The following is a 19,050-nucleotide window of genomic DNA, read 5'->3' as shown; positions in this document are numbered from 1 at the left end:
TGTTTTTACTGAGAATAAGGTTAGAAATAAGTTTAGGTTTAGGCATAGTTTTACTGAGGGTTAAGGTTAGAATTACGTTTAGGGTTAGGCATAGTTTTACTGGGGTTAAGTTTAGGAATAGGGTTAGGTTTATGCATAGTTTTACTGGGGTTAAGTTTAGGAATAGGGTTAGGTTTATGCATAGTTTTACTGGGCTTAAGTTTAGGAATAGGGTTATGTTTATGCATAGTTTTACTGGGGTTAAGTTTAGGAATAGGGTTAGGTTTAGGCATAGCTTTACTGACGTTAAGGTTTAGGAATAAGGCTAAGCATAATTTACACAGGTTACTTTTAGGAATACCAGACCGCGCAGTTCCGCCGGCTGTACGCCCGGGGCGAGGTGGTAAAGGGGCGAGTTGTTTTGTGTGTGTGTGTGTGTGTGTGTGTGCGTGTGTGCGTGTGTGTGTGTGTGTGTGTGTGTGTGTGTGTGTGTGTGTGTGTGTGTGTGTGTGTGTGTGTGTGTGTGTGTGTGTGTGTGTGTGTGTGTGTGTGTGTGTGTGTGTGTGTGTGTGTGTGTGTGTGCGTGTGCGTGTGCGTGTGTGTGTGTGCGAGCGAGCGAATGGATGTTCAGAATTACTGTATTATGTCATGTGTACATCATTAATTTATGTAATTGTGCATGCAGCTTGTTGTGTCACAGTTTTGCATGTTTGTTCACCCTCACACAGAGACGGTGTGCATTTCGTGCATCGTGCTTTTGTCCAAGCATATCATCCTACAGCAGAGACTTAATTGAAGTGCTTAAGCTATCTATGTGTATACATGTTGTACTCGTAAGATAATTACGAATGTAAGCTTTGAATTGTGATTTTTAATATTTAATTTGTATTTGCTTCCAAGTGTGCTCTCTTCTACACCTCCGTGGCTGCGGCTGAAATAATAAGGCTAAAATAATAAGGCTAAAATACTTAATTTAATAATGGGCCCCATTTTCGTCACCGCTAAACCCCATATGCCTAAACTTCTTTTGCCTTTTTTTTCCCCCCTATTTTGAAAATAATTTCTGAATAGTTCAACTAGCCAATCTACATTGACACGTTGTGAGCTTGTCGACTGGTCATTTTATCTATTCAATTTTTTTTTGCAAAATAGTAAAAAAAAAAAGGCAAAGAAGTTTAGGGATAAGGGGTTTAGCGTTGACGAAAATGGAGCCCTATGTCTTTAGGAAAACATTAATTTAACGGGATACACAAACGTGATTATAGTCAGATCCACGACTCTGTTCATGTTTGAAATACTAGTCCACGATATTCCCACATTTCCAACCTCTGTCCGACCAGGCTGTTGGTCTCTGACCGCGACTCTGCTGATGTCTGTAGATTTGTCCACGTTTGCGATTAGTCATAAAATGCCGCCAACATCGCCCCTTTTTATGTGACACGTGCTCGCTCGTGGCTCGATTGTTCGGGAAATCCTGGCTTCGCTAAGCACTGTCGCGTGACTGGCTGCTCCAGTGTGAGTGTGTGTGTGTAGTTGTTTAGGGTGGTTAGTGGAGCGGTTAGTGGAGTGGTTGGTTAGTGGTTAGTTAGTAGCAGCGGCTGTGTTGTTGAACTTGATTCATTGTAAAGACTTCTCGACATAGATGTACCTTTACTAACAACAGACTCCACGGTAAATGAGTCGAGATACAAGCCGCCTCCTCTTTGATTGAGCAGAACCGTTCAAGCAGTAGAAATTAAATGCGGACAAAATAACTGGTTGTGTTGTTGACTGTTCCAGTGTTGATCTTGACAGCAAATTTAGATTTTTAGTTTTTGGTCATAGTCTTTTGAATAATTTTCATTCACCTGGAAGTTTCAGTGTTAGTGCAAAGTCTAGTTTTAGTCAACTAAATATCATAAGATTTTAGTCGACTAAATCTACAGTTGATTTAGTCGACTAAAATGTATTTTGGCGGGCCTCGATGCCGTCATAATGGCTCATTTTACACTTGCTGAAAATAGCAGATCTACAAGCTCACAACACGTCGCAGTGCGACGTGTTGTGAGCTTGTAGATCTGCTATTTTCAACATGTAAAATGACATTTTAGTCTAGTTTGTATTTGTTGACGAAATTGTCAGTATATTTAGTTTTAGTCACCATAGCTTAGTTTTAATTTAGTTTCGATTTATTCATTCATTAGTGACAAAGGTAGTCGCCGTATTAGTCATAGTCGTAGTATTAGTAGACTATGTTGTCCTCAAATTGCTTCTCAGAAATGTATTTGTAACGGAGTCATGCCCTCTATGTGTATCTTTATGGTTTGAACGGTAGGATGTTGTGGACACAGTTAGTCTATTGATCATTTATAGACAAAAATCATTCTGGCAGTTTAGGGATTTGATCTTGTTTGGTTAGCTTTGGTATGTGCCTGTTCTCTGTTCTCTGGCCTCTCTCTGGCCAATCATTTAATTTATTGATATTCGACCCGTTTTGATGAACATAAAAAAGTCTGTTTCTAGGTTGTTGCATTCTGAAAGTCCCAACATCCACAACCAGCTTACTGTATACAGTAGGTTGGCAGAGGTGTCGTGTTTTAACCCAGCTTTTTGTTTTTATTGTTTTAATTTAAATGTGGCTGCTACGGTTAGGACGTTGTAAACTAAACGGACGAAGTCGAGTACAGGAGGTGCTCTCTCTGTCCTCACAGTGTGATTACAGTCATTCCTAGTCTGACCTAACAGTACTAGATAGGGTAAATCTGGTCTCTAAACTGCCTCCCCCTGGCCAGCCGGGGCGCCTGATGGAGGGGAAAGGAACTGGTTGGAATAACGTGTTCCTTCCACGCGCTACGTCCAACCAGGGAAACTCCCCCCCTGTCAGGTGTAAAGGAGCAACTTGGACACTCAGTCATGAAGGGAGCATGAGTTCAAGTCCGTTGCTCTCCCCAGGTTGGCGGAGGGTGTGTAGAGCCCAGGATCACATTAGATGATTGACACAGGGGTGAAAAATGGGTTACAAAATCGTGGGATAAAAAAATATTTTTTTTAAAGATAGGGTAAATCTAGTAATTATTTAGCAACATATTTAGGCCTGCATCTGTCTATCATCTAGAAAACAGTGGTTTCCTGTCGTAGTGACATTGAAACCCAGATTAGCGACCCGTTTTCTGATGTATTCCTGTTTTTGCAGAAGGAAAACAAGCTCTCACTGGAGTCGGAAGTGATAAGCAACCCTGCCGTGCTGCGGTTTGTGAATCTATAATGTTCCTAAACGAATCCATCTCAGATATCATAATCAGTACGACTTGCTATGATTGATTTTCATACGGTTTATATACAGTTTTATACGTTGATTTTTATACACACGCCTCGGTCGCCTCCATGAATCCTGCGAATTCACGATTGCATGATGTTGGTGTGTCGTCGGGCACCTCTATCGAGTCATATACTGGAGAAAAGGTTATCCTCTTCACAAGGGTCTGCGAAATCACAATGAAACTCTCTAAATTACAAAAGTGCGGAGCCTATCCGTCTTTAATAAAGCTTTACTTTTGTTGCATGTTGAGTAATAATCCCTCAAAGGTGCTTAATTGTTTGGCAGTCAGTCATGTCCAATGCTGCCACAGCTGTTGTTTGATTGATTGTCAATAAGAATCACTTGGTATACAGATAACGTGCATGTACGTCCCCCACATTAACTGCATGACCATAAGCTAGCATTACCGCCATAATTTGCCAACCTGCATGGAATACAAACAAATATGCAAGATCAAATGTTTTCACGGAGAGTTCTGTGAGCGCTTTACGTGCTTTACGACCGCCATTTTAAATTCTGATTTGGCCTGATGTATTTAAACGACAGTCTGGTCAACTTTTAGGCAGCCGAACATGAGCCCGTAAAAGATTCAGAAACGCAGCAGGAGAAATTTATCATGAAGGACTCAGGTGGGTACTCACTCATACACGTACACCCTTACAGTGGGTACTCACTCATACACGTACACCCTTACAGTGGGTACTCACTCATACACGTACACCCTTACAGTGGGTACTCACTCATACACGTACACCCTTACAGTGGGTACTCACTCATACACGTACACCCTTACAGTGGGTACTCACTCATACACGTACAGTACACCCTTACAGCGTATTCGCTCCATAATATGAATTTAAAGCAGTGTTTCTCTAGATGTTTAATTTCTAGGACCCCCAGTTTGGTTTTCATGGATGGACCCCCATAAGTCTGAGAGCGTACAAATGGAACCAAACGGACCCATAAGGGTCCATTTGTACACTCAGAGTTACAGACATGTACAGTAAAGGTCCATTTGGTTCCATTTGTACACTCTCAGAGTTACAGACATGTACAGTAAAGGTCCATTTGGTTCCATTTGTACACTCAGAGTTACAGACATGTACAGTAAAGGTCCATTTGGTTCCATTTGAGCACTCTCAGAGTTACAGACATGTACAGTAAAGGTCCATTTGGTTCCATTTGTACACTCTCAGAGTTACAGACATGTACAGTAAAGGTCCATTTGGTTCCATTTGTACACTCAGAGTTACAGACATGTACAGTAAAGGTCCATTTGGTTCCATTTGTACACTCAGAGTTACAGACATGTACAGTAAAGGTCCATTTGGTACCATTTGTACACTCTCAGAGTTACAGACATGTACAGTAAAGGTCCATTTGGTTCCATTTGTACACTCTCAGAGTTACAGACATGTACAGTAAAGGTCCATTTGGTTCCATTTGTACACTCTCAGAGTTACAGACATGTACAGTAAAGGTCCATTTGGTACCATTTGTACACTCTCAGAGTTACAGACATGTACAGTAAAGGTCCATTTGGTTCCATTTGTACACTCAGAGTTACAGACATGTACAGTAAAGGTCCATTTGGTTCCATTTGTACACTCAGAGTTACAGACATGTACAGTAAAGGTCCATTTGGTTCCATTTGTACACTCTCAGAGTTACAGACATGTACAGTAAAGGTCCATTTGGTTCCATTTGTACACTCAGAGTTACAGACATGTACAGTAAAGGTCCATTTGGTTCCATTTGTACACTCAGAGTTATAGACATGTACAGTAAAGGTCCATTTGGTTCCATTTGTACACTCAGAGTTACAGACATGTACAGTAAAGGTCCATTTGGTTCCATTTGTACACTCAGAGTTACAGACATGTACAGTAAAGGTCCATTTGGTTCCATTTGTACACTCTCAGAGTTACAGACATGTACAGTAAAGGTCCATTTGGTTCCATTTGTACACTCAGAGTTACAGACATGTACAGTAAAGGTCCATTTGGTTCCATTTGTACACTCAGAGTTACAGACATGTACAGTAAAGGTCCATTTGGTTCCATTTGTACACTCAGAGTTACAGACATGTACAGTAAAGGTCCATTTGGTTCCATTTGTACACTCAGAGTTACAGACATGTACAGTAAAGGTCCATTTGGTTCCATTTGTACACTCAGAGTTACAGACATGTACAGTAAAGGTCCATTTGGTTCCATTTGTACACTCAGAGTTACAGACATGTACAGTAAAGGTCCATTTGGTTCCATTTGTACACTCAGAGTTACAGACATGTACAGTAAAGGTCCATTTGGTTCCATTTGTACACTCAGAGTTATAGACATGTACAGTAAAGGTCCATTTGGTTCCATTTGTACACTCAGAGTTACAGACATGTACAGTAAAGGTCCATTTGGTTCCATTTGTACACTCAGAGTTACAGACATGTACAGTAAAGGTCCATTTGGTTCCATTTGTACACTCAGAGTTACAGACATGTACAGTAAAGGTCCATTTGGTTCCATTTGTACACTCTCAGAGTTACAGACATGTACAGTAAAGGTCCATTTGGTTCCATTTGTACACTCAGAGTTACAGACATGTACAGTAAAGGTCCATTTGGTTCCATTTGTACACTCCATTTGCTTCCTAAATACCAATAATGTATATAGCCGGGGTCCCCCTGGAACCCCCACAAGGCCCCTGGGTCCCACTTTGAGAACGATTTACAGGTTAATTAATTAAAAACAAATACACCCACAGAGCTCGTGTAGAATAAATGTATACAGGCTATGTGCATGACGTCATCATCATCATACCCAGAACTTATGCGGGAACGGCTATACTGAGTGGCAAGACACGAGACATTCTGGCCTTGACAGCCCATACCGTACATCCAAACAGAAAAGTAATATCTGATTGCATTAGACGACGTTAAACAATATTAAAACTCACTTTGCCACTCAATTTGCCACTCACTTTATGCATGCGCATACCCTTTTCCCCCAAGGAAAAGGTGAATTTTAATAATGATGTTGTCTGGACATCCAAAATGTAGAATTATTGGTTTGTTTACCTCTGTAAACTGTAAGCTGATGGCAGTCGTTAATACATTATTTTTTTTTTGGCTGTACATTTTTTCTTTCTTTTCTTTTTATTAAACCCTAATTAATCGTGGGAGGTGATTATAGGGAAATAACAAACTTTATGTAACAGATGTTGTAAAAGTGTGACATCTAGTGGCTGAACTATGATACTGTATACCCTATTAGCAAAAGGATAGGCCTTTAGTGATTTTTACTTGTCGACTAGTTGTTTAACTAGGCCTACCTATTATGTAAAAATATCTTTTAAATTCGTTTTTTTTCAGTCAGTATTTGTACATTTAAAAACTGTACATTGGTGACTATAACTATAATCTACCTGATCTTGAGGCCTACAAAAAAAGGGAGGAAAGAAATAAACTTCCCATCAACTAGTCAACTAGTACCAACGAGGTCAACCAGTGGATTGAATGTACTAGTCGACTAGTTAAATACTCCACTGGTTGCTTAAAGCCCTACAGCAGCCGTCCTTGTGAGGTGTCTGCCAACGGGGAAGTTAATACTGAATGGGGGAAAAAAATGTTATAGCCGCACACTCATAGCTGCGTTTGAAACGTTTAAAGGAGAATTCCATACTAAAAGGCTTTCTTACCTTTCTTTGTAGTCGTTACGTCCCCACCAAAGAGGTCCAGGTGTTATTTTGTGCAAAAGCTCCTTATTGGCTGTTTCCCCTACCATAAGCCCTAAATGAATTGCATTGAATTTAATGGGAATTGAATGGGGCTATGGGGTGTTGTGCTAATTCGCTTATTTCCATTGCTCAAAATTATAATTTCTTTGTATATATCCTCTCTTCATAATGTAAATAATATCCCAAGCGGCACACTTTACTACTTCTTTCGATGGAAATAAGCGAACTAGCATAACACCCCATAGCCCCATTCAATTCACATTCAATGCAATGCAATTCATTGAGGGCTTATGGTAGGGGAAATAGCCAATAAGGAGTTTCTGCACAAAAAAACACCTGGACCTCTTTGGTGGGGACGTAACAACTACAAAGAAAGGTAATTTTCTTTAAAGGAATTGTCCTTTAAAGAGGACGCAGAGAAACCAACGTTTCGGAAACGATACTACTGCCTTCTTCAGGGTGAACTTTATGTATACCCGGCCTAGGTGTTGTTTTTCTCAGTATGGCACTTCTGCCCATACAGTGTCATTAACATTTTCTTCTGCCTGTCTCGGTCGGGTTGAGAAACATCACGCAATGTCCATGAACCATCTTTTTATACAAGTTTTCCCCCCATGATTGACTTAATGTGACATTATGGTTTTTTTACCCTGCATGTGACACAGGTGGGATCTTGATGCCGTTTTGTGCTTGTGACAGACCGTTAATTAAAGATAGAAGCATTATGTAATGCTAAACTTAAGTATTGTATATATAATATGCGTAAATCAAGAATGAAAAGCTGTTTTTCTTTTCTCCCCGAACTACTACGTTTTATGCTTTTACGACAGGGTGACTATTTATTTAAAGTGTGTGTTGTAAGTGATTTTCTTTGCAATAAAAAAAGCGTGTTAAAAGGTTAACTATCTATTCTGATACTGATAGTAAGGATTTATGGCTATAGTGTGTTCAGTAACACACCGTCTTAAACAGAAAATACATATTCAGGCCGCGATACCAACTTTATCCAGTATGGACATAACAGAGAATCTCACAAAGATCATTTATCATCAAATATTTCCACTGTTTTGTCTGCTCATATCCTCCCCACCGCTTCAAATGTCACTTATTTAACCTGTATTGTGCATGACTACTCTCTCTTGATGGAATACAAATTGGTATCCCAAACTGAAGATGTATTTTCTGTGTACTAAAGATCCGGAGAGACCCATTACTGAACAAACACTATAGCAATGATTACCATCACAACATAGTGCTATATTTAACACTAATTTGAACAAACAGAGATCACTTGGACCCCCTTTAACCATACAGGGCTAGATAATGATAAAAAAAAAGGTGAGTATGTGAATAACCAATGATAAGTAGGCCTACTGTACCATTTCAGGATATGTTTACTAATGAATTACATTGTTTCGAACCGCTTTTGGTGTTTTAAACACGTTATAATTTAGCTATTGAAAAATAGCAGACCTACAAGCTCATAGCGCGCCACCGAGTGGCGCGCTACGAGCTTGTAGGTCTGCTATTTTTGAAAATTTGTGAAAATATTTATTTCAGAAAACTGGTCAGGCCTAAATGGCTTAAATGAAGGTGAAGTAAAACTAAACCGCGGCGAGTTGGTAAACTGGCGAGTTCTCCGGATACCGCGTTATCATGCATATATTACTAATATTCTCTCTCTCTGTGTGTGTGTGTGTGTGTGTGTGTGTGTGTGTGTGTGTGTGCTCCTGCTGCAGATCATCCCATGTAATGGATGTAACGCGTTGTGTACCCCATCAGACCTGACTGATCCACACAGTGAGAAAACATCCCTGCTACACCAAACAGACTGACTAAAACACAACAGCAATGAACTCACTGTACAACGAAACGAACGCAGCCACGGCTGCCGATCCGCACAATCTATGACTTTTGACCGCCGGGGACAATGTTTGCCCCGTGGAGTCGAGGGAGGGGGAGGGGGAGGTCGCTCAGGTAATGTCATTGTTTACCGCCATGGAAAAAATGACAGTCCACGATCAACCTCGCATCTGCAAGTATATACAGGTCCACAAAAACACCACGACGTAGCAAAAAGTCACTTTTTTTTTTTAGTTGTCTGCGAATTCAGCCAACGTTCAACCTCAAGGCGTCCACATTCTTGGGCATGTCGTTTTGTGTGTATATATATATATAAATAGGCGGAACGTTTCAGGAAATGGCAGATGGACAATGTGGACACAACGCGCCGCGATGCAACGTGCCGTGGGAAGCTCTGTTAGATCTCCTGTTTTCACGCGACCCCGTCGTTCGATGACGGAGTGTACTGTAAAACTACAGTAATCTTGTCCACATGTGGCTCAAGGTTTTTTGTTACATAGTCCACACCGTTTCATAATCTTAACTGGGAATGACTGACAATGTAGTGTCATATTTGTGCTGCTCAAGAATCAAGGAGGTTTTTATTTGTGTAAATTACAAGCGGCGAACTGTTGTCGGGCCTTGCTTGCTCCATATAGTTTATGGAAGGCTCAGGGTCAAGGCCTGGTTTGTCTAACCTGGAGAGTACTGCACGGTGCTACGGTAGCAGTACGTTGTGTCCTTATCGGCTGTTTGGTGGACACTAGGCATGTAACGATATATCGTATATCGATATTAATCCCGGCGATATGGATCGATTCGTTGAAATTAAAAAATCGATAAAAATAATAATAATATATATATATAAATCTCTTTTTTTAGGGGGGCTAGTGTGTGATATAAAATGTGAGCTTTAGTCATATTCCATCATATTCAAGTGCTTTTGGAGAGAAATGATAGTCACTTTCAGTAGTAGACCACTGTAGAGGGGAGCTGTGTGTGTCTGTGACTGTAGAGGGGAGCTGTGTGTGTCTGTGACTGTAGAGGGTAGCTGTGTGTGTCTGTGTCTGTAGAGGGGAGCTGTGTGTGTCTGTGACTGTAGAGGGGAGCTGTGTGTGTCTGTGACTGTAGAGGGGAGCTGTGTGTGTCTGTGACTGTAGAGGGGAGCTGTGTGTGTCTGTGACTGTAGAGGGGAGCTGTGTGTGTCTGTGACTGTAGAGGGGAGCTGTGTGTGTCTGTGACTGTAGAGGGGAGCTGTGTGTGTCTGTGACTGTAGAGGGGAGCTGTGTGTGTCTGTGACTGTAGAGGGGAGCTGTGTGTGTCTGTGACTGTAGAGGGGAGCTGTGTGTGTCTGTGACTGTAGAGGGTAGCTGTGTGTGTCTGTGTCTGTAGAGGGGAGCTGTGTGTGTCTGTGACTGTAGAGGGTAGCTGTGTGTGTCTGTGTCTGTAGAGGGGAGCTGTGTGTGACTGTGACTGTAGAGGGGAGCTGTGTGTGTCTGTGACTGTAGAGGGGAGCTGTGTGTGTCTGTGACTGTAGAGGGGAGCTGTGTGTGTCTGTGACTGTAGAGGGGAGCTGTGTGTGACTGTGACTGTAGAGGGGAGCTGTGTGTGTCTGTGACTGTAGAGGGTAGCTGTGTGTGTCTGTGTCTGTAGAGGGGAGCTGTGTGTGACTGTGACTGTAGAGGGGAGCTGTGTGTGTCTGTGACTGTAGAGGGGAGCTGTGTGTGTCTGTGACTGTGCCCAGGTGACGATGGTCGTTGATGCTCATCAAGGAAGGCAATTGTGTTTCTGCACTGTCAAAAGTAATGCTACTTCTTTTGCAATGTAGTTAAATAAAAAATATCAGGGGGGGAAGATGAATTATATAAAAAATTAAAAACGGTAATTTCTCTTTAAAATATACATTTCTTTTAATATCGTGAAAAATCGTATCGTGAATCTCATATCGTGACGTGAATCGTATCGTGAGTTGAGTGAATCGTTATACATGCCTAGTGGAGACTGAACTTCTTCTTCTTGTAGAGACGCGCGGTCCAGCTGTTCAGTCAGCGAGAGGATATCACTGCATCCCTGTACCGTATTATAATATATAATATAATAGTACTGTATTATAATATAATACGGTACGAGTATATATTATAATACTCGTACTGTTTCCACTCCTCCCTGCCGTCCGTCCGTCAGGTTCTGGTTCTTTTCCATCCCCTGAAGGTTTGTGTTGTTGTTGTTCTGTTCTGCTACTGTACAATGTTAATGTGAAATGGAAGCAAACTGTGATGGAGTGCAGTGAACGATTCCATGTTGCCCTATACATACATACTGTATGAAGCCGTGTTTTTTTTATTTGGAAGGCCATCGATTTATGGAAAAGCGTCCGTAATAATAATTATTGTGACCGTCATCGCCGTATCTGCAAAATTATGTCATAATTTGATGCTTATCGATGTATCTGTTGTTTTCATAAATCTATAGGATTGGATTTGTTCTCATTAAGAGATTCTGATGGGCTGGAATGGTTTTTTCTTTTTTTTATAATGAGGATTGTTATTTTAAACATCAATATCAGCCCAGAATTTCCTTAATCGGTGCATCCATAGTATTTATACCTAGTTGTGTGCGGGTGTCACGCGAATAGTAGATGTAAAAGTTGAGTACATACGTGCGTTGTGAGCTGGATGGGTGTGCGTCACACGCTGGTACAACTATACATTCTGACCTGAGATCAGTCAAAAAAGCCCCAAAATGGGTTAACTGAGTGGTTCTCAACCTTTTCAAAGCCTTAATTCTTATATTATTCTCCAAGTGGTTTGACCAGTTTTTATTGTGTGGTTTGTTGATTACTTTTGATGCAGAAAATGGCCTTTTATCATTATTTTATTTCTCTTAAACGTCCTTAAATTGTCGCGTCACTGTCACCTGGGGACCGCCCCATAAATCAGGGAGGGTGGTGCCTCTAGTCTACAGGTTGCGAACCACTGCAGTGCAACTCGGGCGTAACGACACAGATCTATGGACTCTAGAACCACTGCAGTGCAACTTGGGCGTAACGACACAGATCTATGGACTCTAGAACCACTGCAGTGCAACTTGGGCGTAACGACACAGATCTATGGACTCTAGAACCACTGCAGTGCAACTCGGGCGTAACGACACAGATCTATGGACTTTAGAACCACTGCAGTGCAACTCAGGCTTAACGCTATGGACTTTAGAACCGCTGCAGTGCAACTCGGGCTTAACGACACAGATCTATGGACTCTAGAACCACTGCAGTGCAACTCGGGCGTAACGACACAGATCTATGGACTCTAGAACCACTGCAGTGCAACTCGGGCGTAACGACACAGATCTATGGACTCTAGAACCACTGCAGTGCAACTCTGGCTTAACGACACAGATCTATGGACTCTAGAACCACTGCAGTGCAACTCGGGCTTAACGACACAGATCTATGGACTTTAGGGCATGGTTTTCAACCCCATTATTTATTTCAGCATTTGAGCCACGGACCACCATTTGATAGGATAGAATTGTGTAAACAATTTCATGCTGTATTGATGTTGGTACCATAAGGAGAGATAACAGGCAAACGTTGATCAAAATAGCAATTCTTCTAGATTCTCTAATAGAGTATACTTCTTCTTGTAATGCAGATGTTTAACAATAATTGAACTCTTGAGAGCGTAAAATGAAAGCAAATGGACCCTTATGGGTCCATTTGGGTTCATTTTAGACTCTCAAGAGTTAAAAAATCTATAAGGGTCCATTTGGTTGGGACCACCTGGAATCTCCTCACAAGGACCACTGGTTGGAAACTATAGGGATGTCCTGAATCCTGATACACTTTTTTTCCGTTCCCGTTCCCGATCCCGTAAACCACAATTTCTGTGTTGGCCGATACCGAATACCGATACCAGAGAATATTATTTATTATAATAAAAAAACTCAAATGTGCACTTGCAGTTTGGGCAACTCGAAAGCAAACTCCACATGCATTTTTATTTATCTACTGTCTATAGTGTCAACCCCCTTACCCCTGTGTCGGATCGGTGATCGGACTGGCATAGTGTCAACCCCCTTACCCCTGTGTCGGATCGGTGATTGGACTGGCATAGTGTCAACCCCCTTACCCCTGTGTCGGATCGGTGATTGGACTGGCATAGTGTCGACCCCCTTACCCCTGTGTCGGATCGGTGATCGGACTGGCATTTTGGCCGATACCGATATGACCCGATATGACCAAAAAGGGCCGATAAGGATACTTTTTTTCCGATACCGATACAGTATCGGGACATCTCTATTGAAAAGCACTGCTTTAGAGCGTCAACGTTGACCTCCATGTACCGTGGGGTAATATCACATAACCACTAGAGCGTCAACGTTGACCTCCATGTACCGTGGGGTAATATCACATAACCACTAGAGCGTCAACGTTGACCTCCATGTACCGTGGGGTAATATCACATAACCACTAGTGAAACAACGTTGATCTCCATGTACCGTGGGGTAATATCACATAACCACTAGTGAAACAACGTTGATCTCCATGTACCGTGGGGTAATATCACATAACCACTAGTGAAACAACGTTGGTCTCCATGTACCGTGGGGTCATATCACATAACCACTAGTGAAACAACGTTGATCTCCATGTACCGTGGGGTAATATCACATAACCACTAGTGAAACAACGTTGATCTCCATGTACCGTGGGGTCATATCACATAACCACTAGTGAAACAACGTTGGTCTCCATGTACCGTGGGGTAATATCACATAACCACTAGTGAAACAACGTTGATCTCCATGTACCGTGGGGTAATATCACATAACCACTAGTGAAACAACGTTGGTCTCCATGTACCGTGGGGTAATATCACATAACCACTAGTGAAACAACGTTGGTCTCCATGTACCGTGGGGTAATATCACATAACCACTAGTGAAACAACGTTGGTCTCCATGTACCGTGGGGTAATATCACATAAACCACTAGTGAAACAACGTTGATCTCCATGTACCGTGGGGTAATATCACATAACCACTAGTGAAACAACGTTGGTCTCCATGTACCGTGGGGTAATATCACATAACCACTAGTGAAACAACGTTGGTCTCCATGTACCGTGGGGTAATATCACATAACCACTAGTGAAACAACGTTGGTCTCCATGTACCGTGGGGTAATATCACATAACCACTAGTGAAACAAAAGAGGGATCAAAGACCCCATAAGTTTGGCGACAGATGCACCGTGTTTTAAACAAACATGTTCTGATCCCCAACAAGGGAACAAAGACTGGTTAAATATCCTCTCTCTCTCTCTCTGTGGCATATTGTTTCTATACCGTTCTGCCTTAATTGAGAAGGAGCAATACTTTTTGATAGGTAATACTAATAATTTTATGGGATTCTGAGTTTCTGACTGAATAAAATGTTTATCAATCGATGTTCAGTGTTCATAGATTCACTCCTACGTGAATAGTTTTTTTTTTAAATTTATTTTTGTGAAATGGATGTGAATGGCGCTACGCGTCGACTATCCCAACACTGCCTATGATTACGGTTATTGTGAAGTATGAGGAACTTGTAAATAATAAATGTGCCTTAGAGTAAACTTGGATTGATTGTGTCTTCTCGTATTTATAGGACATATTTGTTTTGTAATCATGTGGGTATTTCATTTTGGCATGATTGGGATCGATTGGTACAATGACCTGTGTTAGGGCCGATTCATACTCCTGTTTCGGCGCTGTAGTGCCGAAATGATTTCGGCTCGTCAGAAAATTTCAGTAGCACCGAAGAGCCGACTTTAGGACGGTACCCGCCCCCCCGAACCTCAAATGACGTCAAATTGTAGGCTCTACAGCGCCGAACCGACTTTTATTCGGCTCTAAAATAGGAGTATGAATCGACCCTTAGACAGATTTATTTGTAGGCCGTCAGTGTGAGCCTGTCGATGGTGCTCTGCAGGATTTAAGAAAAGGATTTTAGGTCTGTGTTCAGCTCGATTTGGCACCTGCCCACAGCGCCAAAACTACTAGTAACTGGTGTACTGACCATGGTATTACTGTGTTAAATAATATTCTAATTTGTTGAGATAGGATTTTTTGATTTTCATGAGCTGTACGCCGTAATAATCAAGGTTAAAAAAAAAAAAGGTTTTAAATACTTCACTTTATGCACAATGAATTTAGAATATACCGTATGAAAGTTTCACTTTTTGAATTATTTTACGGAAGAAAATGAACTTATACACAATATTCTAATTCATTGAGATGGAGCTGTATACATACAGCTGGCAACAAAGTAGCAAAACTATTGTATTTAAACCTCGACAGTGTGACCAGTTGAAACAATAAAAACAATATTTGTGAAGTCAATCGTATCGTGGTATCGTAGGACAAACTACCTACATTCCAAGTGCTTGTCAGGGTGGAGGGGGGGGGTCTCCCATAGTTCAAATATGATTATTTTGGGGTGGGTCACGGCCTGAAAAGGTTGGAAACCTCTGCTCTCTAGTCTATGGTACTGTGACTGGACGATTAATAGCCTACGGAATGAACTCTCCACAGGCACTGACACACTGCTGGCATATTGATCCTCTCTCTCTCTCTCTCTCCCCCCAGTGCACACCCTTAATCACACACTCTCCATCATCGTCATCATGCACTATGAGGTTTACCTTCAGCTTCTCTCCAATCGTCTCATTTTTAGTTTGTAAAACATTAGTTCGTAGCTGTAATTTGCAGTAGATTATGGAGTATTTGTTACAGTCATCTTCATTTTGATCATCTCGACCTCAGCTCTCAGGTAAAGCGTGTTCATTTGTGTGATTAGATTAGATTAGATATGGGAATGTATTTGTTTGACGGAACTGATGGAAATGGCACGCATCGGTTGATCAGTTCATGTTGTTGGCCCTTGAATCGGGGAGATGGTTAGTTGCCACAGAACCTGTTTTCTTATATTTTGATTAAATGAATAATAGGACCCCAATGGAAACGGAACCGCAAGATTTAATCCTTGTAGACAAAGTGTCTGATAAAATATTCAATCAATCAATCAATCAAACCTTTTCTCAAAAAAATATACTTTTTGGTTTGTTTGTCAATTTGTCAAAATTCGTACTGACGTATACACCAGTTAGCCTACTAGTAGTTTTGGCACTGTGGGTCTTTTTCTTTTTATCTCGAGGACCAATGTCAAATCGGTGTTAATTTAACTCTGAGAGTGTAACAAAATGGAACCAAATGGACCTGTATGCGTCAAATGGTTCCATTTGTACACTCTCAGAGTTACTATAGGCTGTAGGGCGGCTATAGTGGTCCATTTGGACAAGGGTCTAAATGTGTGTGTGTGTGTGTGTGTGTCTGTGTGTGTGTGTGTGTGTGTGCGCCTGCGTGCCTGCGTGTGACTGTCCTTCACACTCAGTGCTCAGGTTTCAGGAACTAGCTGGTTGATCAGAAGTGGCATGTATTGATCGGCCCTCAGTTGTCCTTGTTGTGGCTCATTGATTGTGGCAGTGACATGTGTGGCACCGCCTGGCACTGTCACATGGCACTGTGCCATCATGGGACTGTGACGAATATTCTATAGCCAGGGAACCCCCTCAGAACTGGCACTGTCACATGGCATTGTGCCATCATGGGACTGTGACGAATATTCTATAGCCAGGGAACCCCCTCAGAACTGGCACTGTCACATGGCATTGTGCCATCATGGGACTGTGACGAATATTCTATAGCCAGGGAACCCCCTCAGAAGTGGCACTGTCACATGGCACTGTGCCATCATAGGACTGTGACGAATATTCTATAGCCATGGGAACCCCCTCAGAACTGGCACTGTCACATGGCACTGTGCCATCATGGGACTGTGACGAATATTCTATAGCCAGGGAACCCCCTCAGAACTGGCACTGTCACATGGCACTGTGCCATCATGGGACTGTGACGAATATTCTATAGCCATGGAAACCCCCTCAGAACTGGCACTGTCACATGGCATTGTGCCATCATGGGACTTTGACGAATATTCTATAAGCCAGAGAACCCCCCTCAGAACCCCCTCTCATGACATGAGAAATGAGACTTTCTACTAAACTAGTGACTGGAAGCAGAAAGTATTCATGACCATGTTTATTAAGGTAATACAGTCTAGGTGAAGTTGGGCCCAAATACATGGGTTTTTTTGGGCCCAATGACAGCGCCACAACAGGCCATTATATGAACTTTCAGGAAGTCCCGATTTCCTTAGGAGGGGCTTCACAAAATATCTGTCTGACTGCCCCCCTGATCCATACAGGCAGACAGTCTCCAAGGGACACAGACAGACGGTTAAAACGGGTGCCATAACAACGGTTATTGCATGCTAGCTTCCCAACTTGCATCGTTCCCATGTAGGCCGGTGGCCGACGGGCACAGGTCAGTTGGTTTAACCTGCACTGCAGTGTGTATGTATAGCTATACACTGTATACAGTAACAGTATAGCCTATTGTACAGCATGCATATAGACCAATTATTTGTTTACAAACATTGGGACTGGGCGCATGGGTGACTGTCTCATGTAATCAATTATCAACAGATCTCCAAACCTGTTGTTTTGGCCCGGGGTACGTCGCTGATCAGTCCATTTTCAGTCCACCTCTTGTGTGTTGGCTAGTGAGGTGCACCCTAGGAGACATTTATACTTCAAAGCGCAACAATATTGTGCACAGAGAACAGCTGATATACAAGCTCACATCGCATCGCGGATGCCACTGTTGTGGGCTTAGGTCTGTGTGCGCGACACCATCGCGGGACGAAGCATACATTATACTTGATGGGCCGTGCGCAAACAGCATGCTCCCTGCATTCTTATGACAGCGACTGTAGGTGTGGTTTTGAACTGCTTTGAATTGCTATTATTGTTCAAACACAACAGAAACCATGCAAGGATTATTACATATTTCAAGGGCGAGAGATCACAATAAAAATCCTAATCATTCTTTCTTCCTCCACATCCACACTGGGGGAAAAACAGCATCTGAACGTTTGCTGGTGCATTTCTTACACGTGAGTCTGAGTGCAGTTAGAACCTTCCATTTGCATGTTATGAGAGGCAGGGTTCTTGTGCGGCCGGCCTCAGCGGCCTGTGCACGTAGGCCTATAGCCTGGCTAATAAGCCAGACTAATATCACACAAAAGTTACAAGTACTGTCGCGCCGGCAGGAATTTTTTTTTGCCAACGGCTGATTCGGTCTGGCTTATTAGCCATGCAGGCTACTGTGCACGCACGCTGATGACCTGCAGTGTGACGTCGTGTGCCATATCATATGAAATAGTTTGACCCAAGAAGATTTGTCTCTCTCTCCTCTCCTCTCCTCTCCTCTCTGGTGGAAACTGGAAAGCCTAGTGAGGCGAGGTTAGATACAAAATAAAGAAAAATGAAAATATCAGCATCCATGGATGCTGATATTTTCATTTTTCTTTAAAAAAGAATGCATGGACGGTGAATCAGATCATTTACCTCCCCCATGTGGCTGATGCGTGTCATTGTTGATGCTGTCATTACTTAGAACGTGGGAGTTTACTCTTTTCCTCAACTATTAAACCTGGGCTGTTTCAACTTGTTTTGTTCTAGCATGGACCACCGTGACTGGCACCAACAAGGCAGAAGAGGGACTCACTACTCTTGCTACGAGTCAGATGATGGTGACGGTGAGGACATTATTTCTATAAGAAAGTTGTATTTTCCATGTACCGTACAACAAGGTAACAGACCAAATGTATCTGCTAAACGTATTACATTTCATTTCAACCACCATTCTAATGTATTTCCCGTTTTTAAAGTAATTCTTGACAACTTGATCGAGCCCTACATAGCAATCCTATTCTGGGTGAAAATAGGCATATCAGAGGCATATCAGATCTGGCCGTAGCTGTGATAGAGAGGAGGCCTGGTCTGCAGGTTTGGTTGCTGAGCAGGACACCACAGTAGCCCCATAACTCCCACTCAGTCTGGCCATTACAGCAGCCATCAGCTGGGTGACACTGGCTACGTTTACATGGACAGTTAAATCCCCTTTTCATTCAGAATAAAAGTTAAATCCTATTAAAAGTTGTCATGTAAATGTATTTATTTATTTGACAGGGACAAAGCTCATTAATCAACATGTCAGTTTTCACATCAATGTAAATGGGCCAGAGTTAGCCGA

At 42.1% G+C, this 19,050-nt stretch overlaps 1 protein-coding gene across 2 annotated transcripts in view; it reads left to right on the top strand.

Moving 5' to 3' along the window:
- Positions 1 to 9,895, top strand: part of scarb1 (scavenger receptor class B, member 1) — a 37,918-nt gene extending 28,023 nt beyond the window's left edge. The window contains exons 12-13 of one of the 2 annotated variants that reach the window (XM_080755440.1): positions 3,840 to 3,906; positions 8,749 to 8,868. In XM_080755440.1, coding sequence (XP_080611566.1) covers positions 3,840 to 3,906; positions 8,749 to 8,762 — 81 coding nt within the window. In that variant the 3' untranslated portion in view covers positions 8,763 to 8,868. Of the gene's footprint in view, positions 1 to 3,839; positions 3,907 to 8,748 lie in introns of both variants that reach the window. The other variant, XM_080755439.1, reaches the window with a different exon arrangement.
- Positions 9,896 to 19,050: the final 9,155 nt, after the last annotated feature.

This window comes from Protomyctophum bolini (genome assembly GCF_963924005.1).
Source record: "Protomyctophum bolini genome assembly, chromosome: 22".
Lineage (NCBI taxonomy): Eukaryota > Metazoa > Chordata > Actinopteri > Myctophiformes > Myctophidae > Protomyctophum > Protomyctophum bolini.
This window is presented reverse-complemented; position numbering and strand designations above follow the sequence as displayed.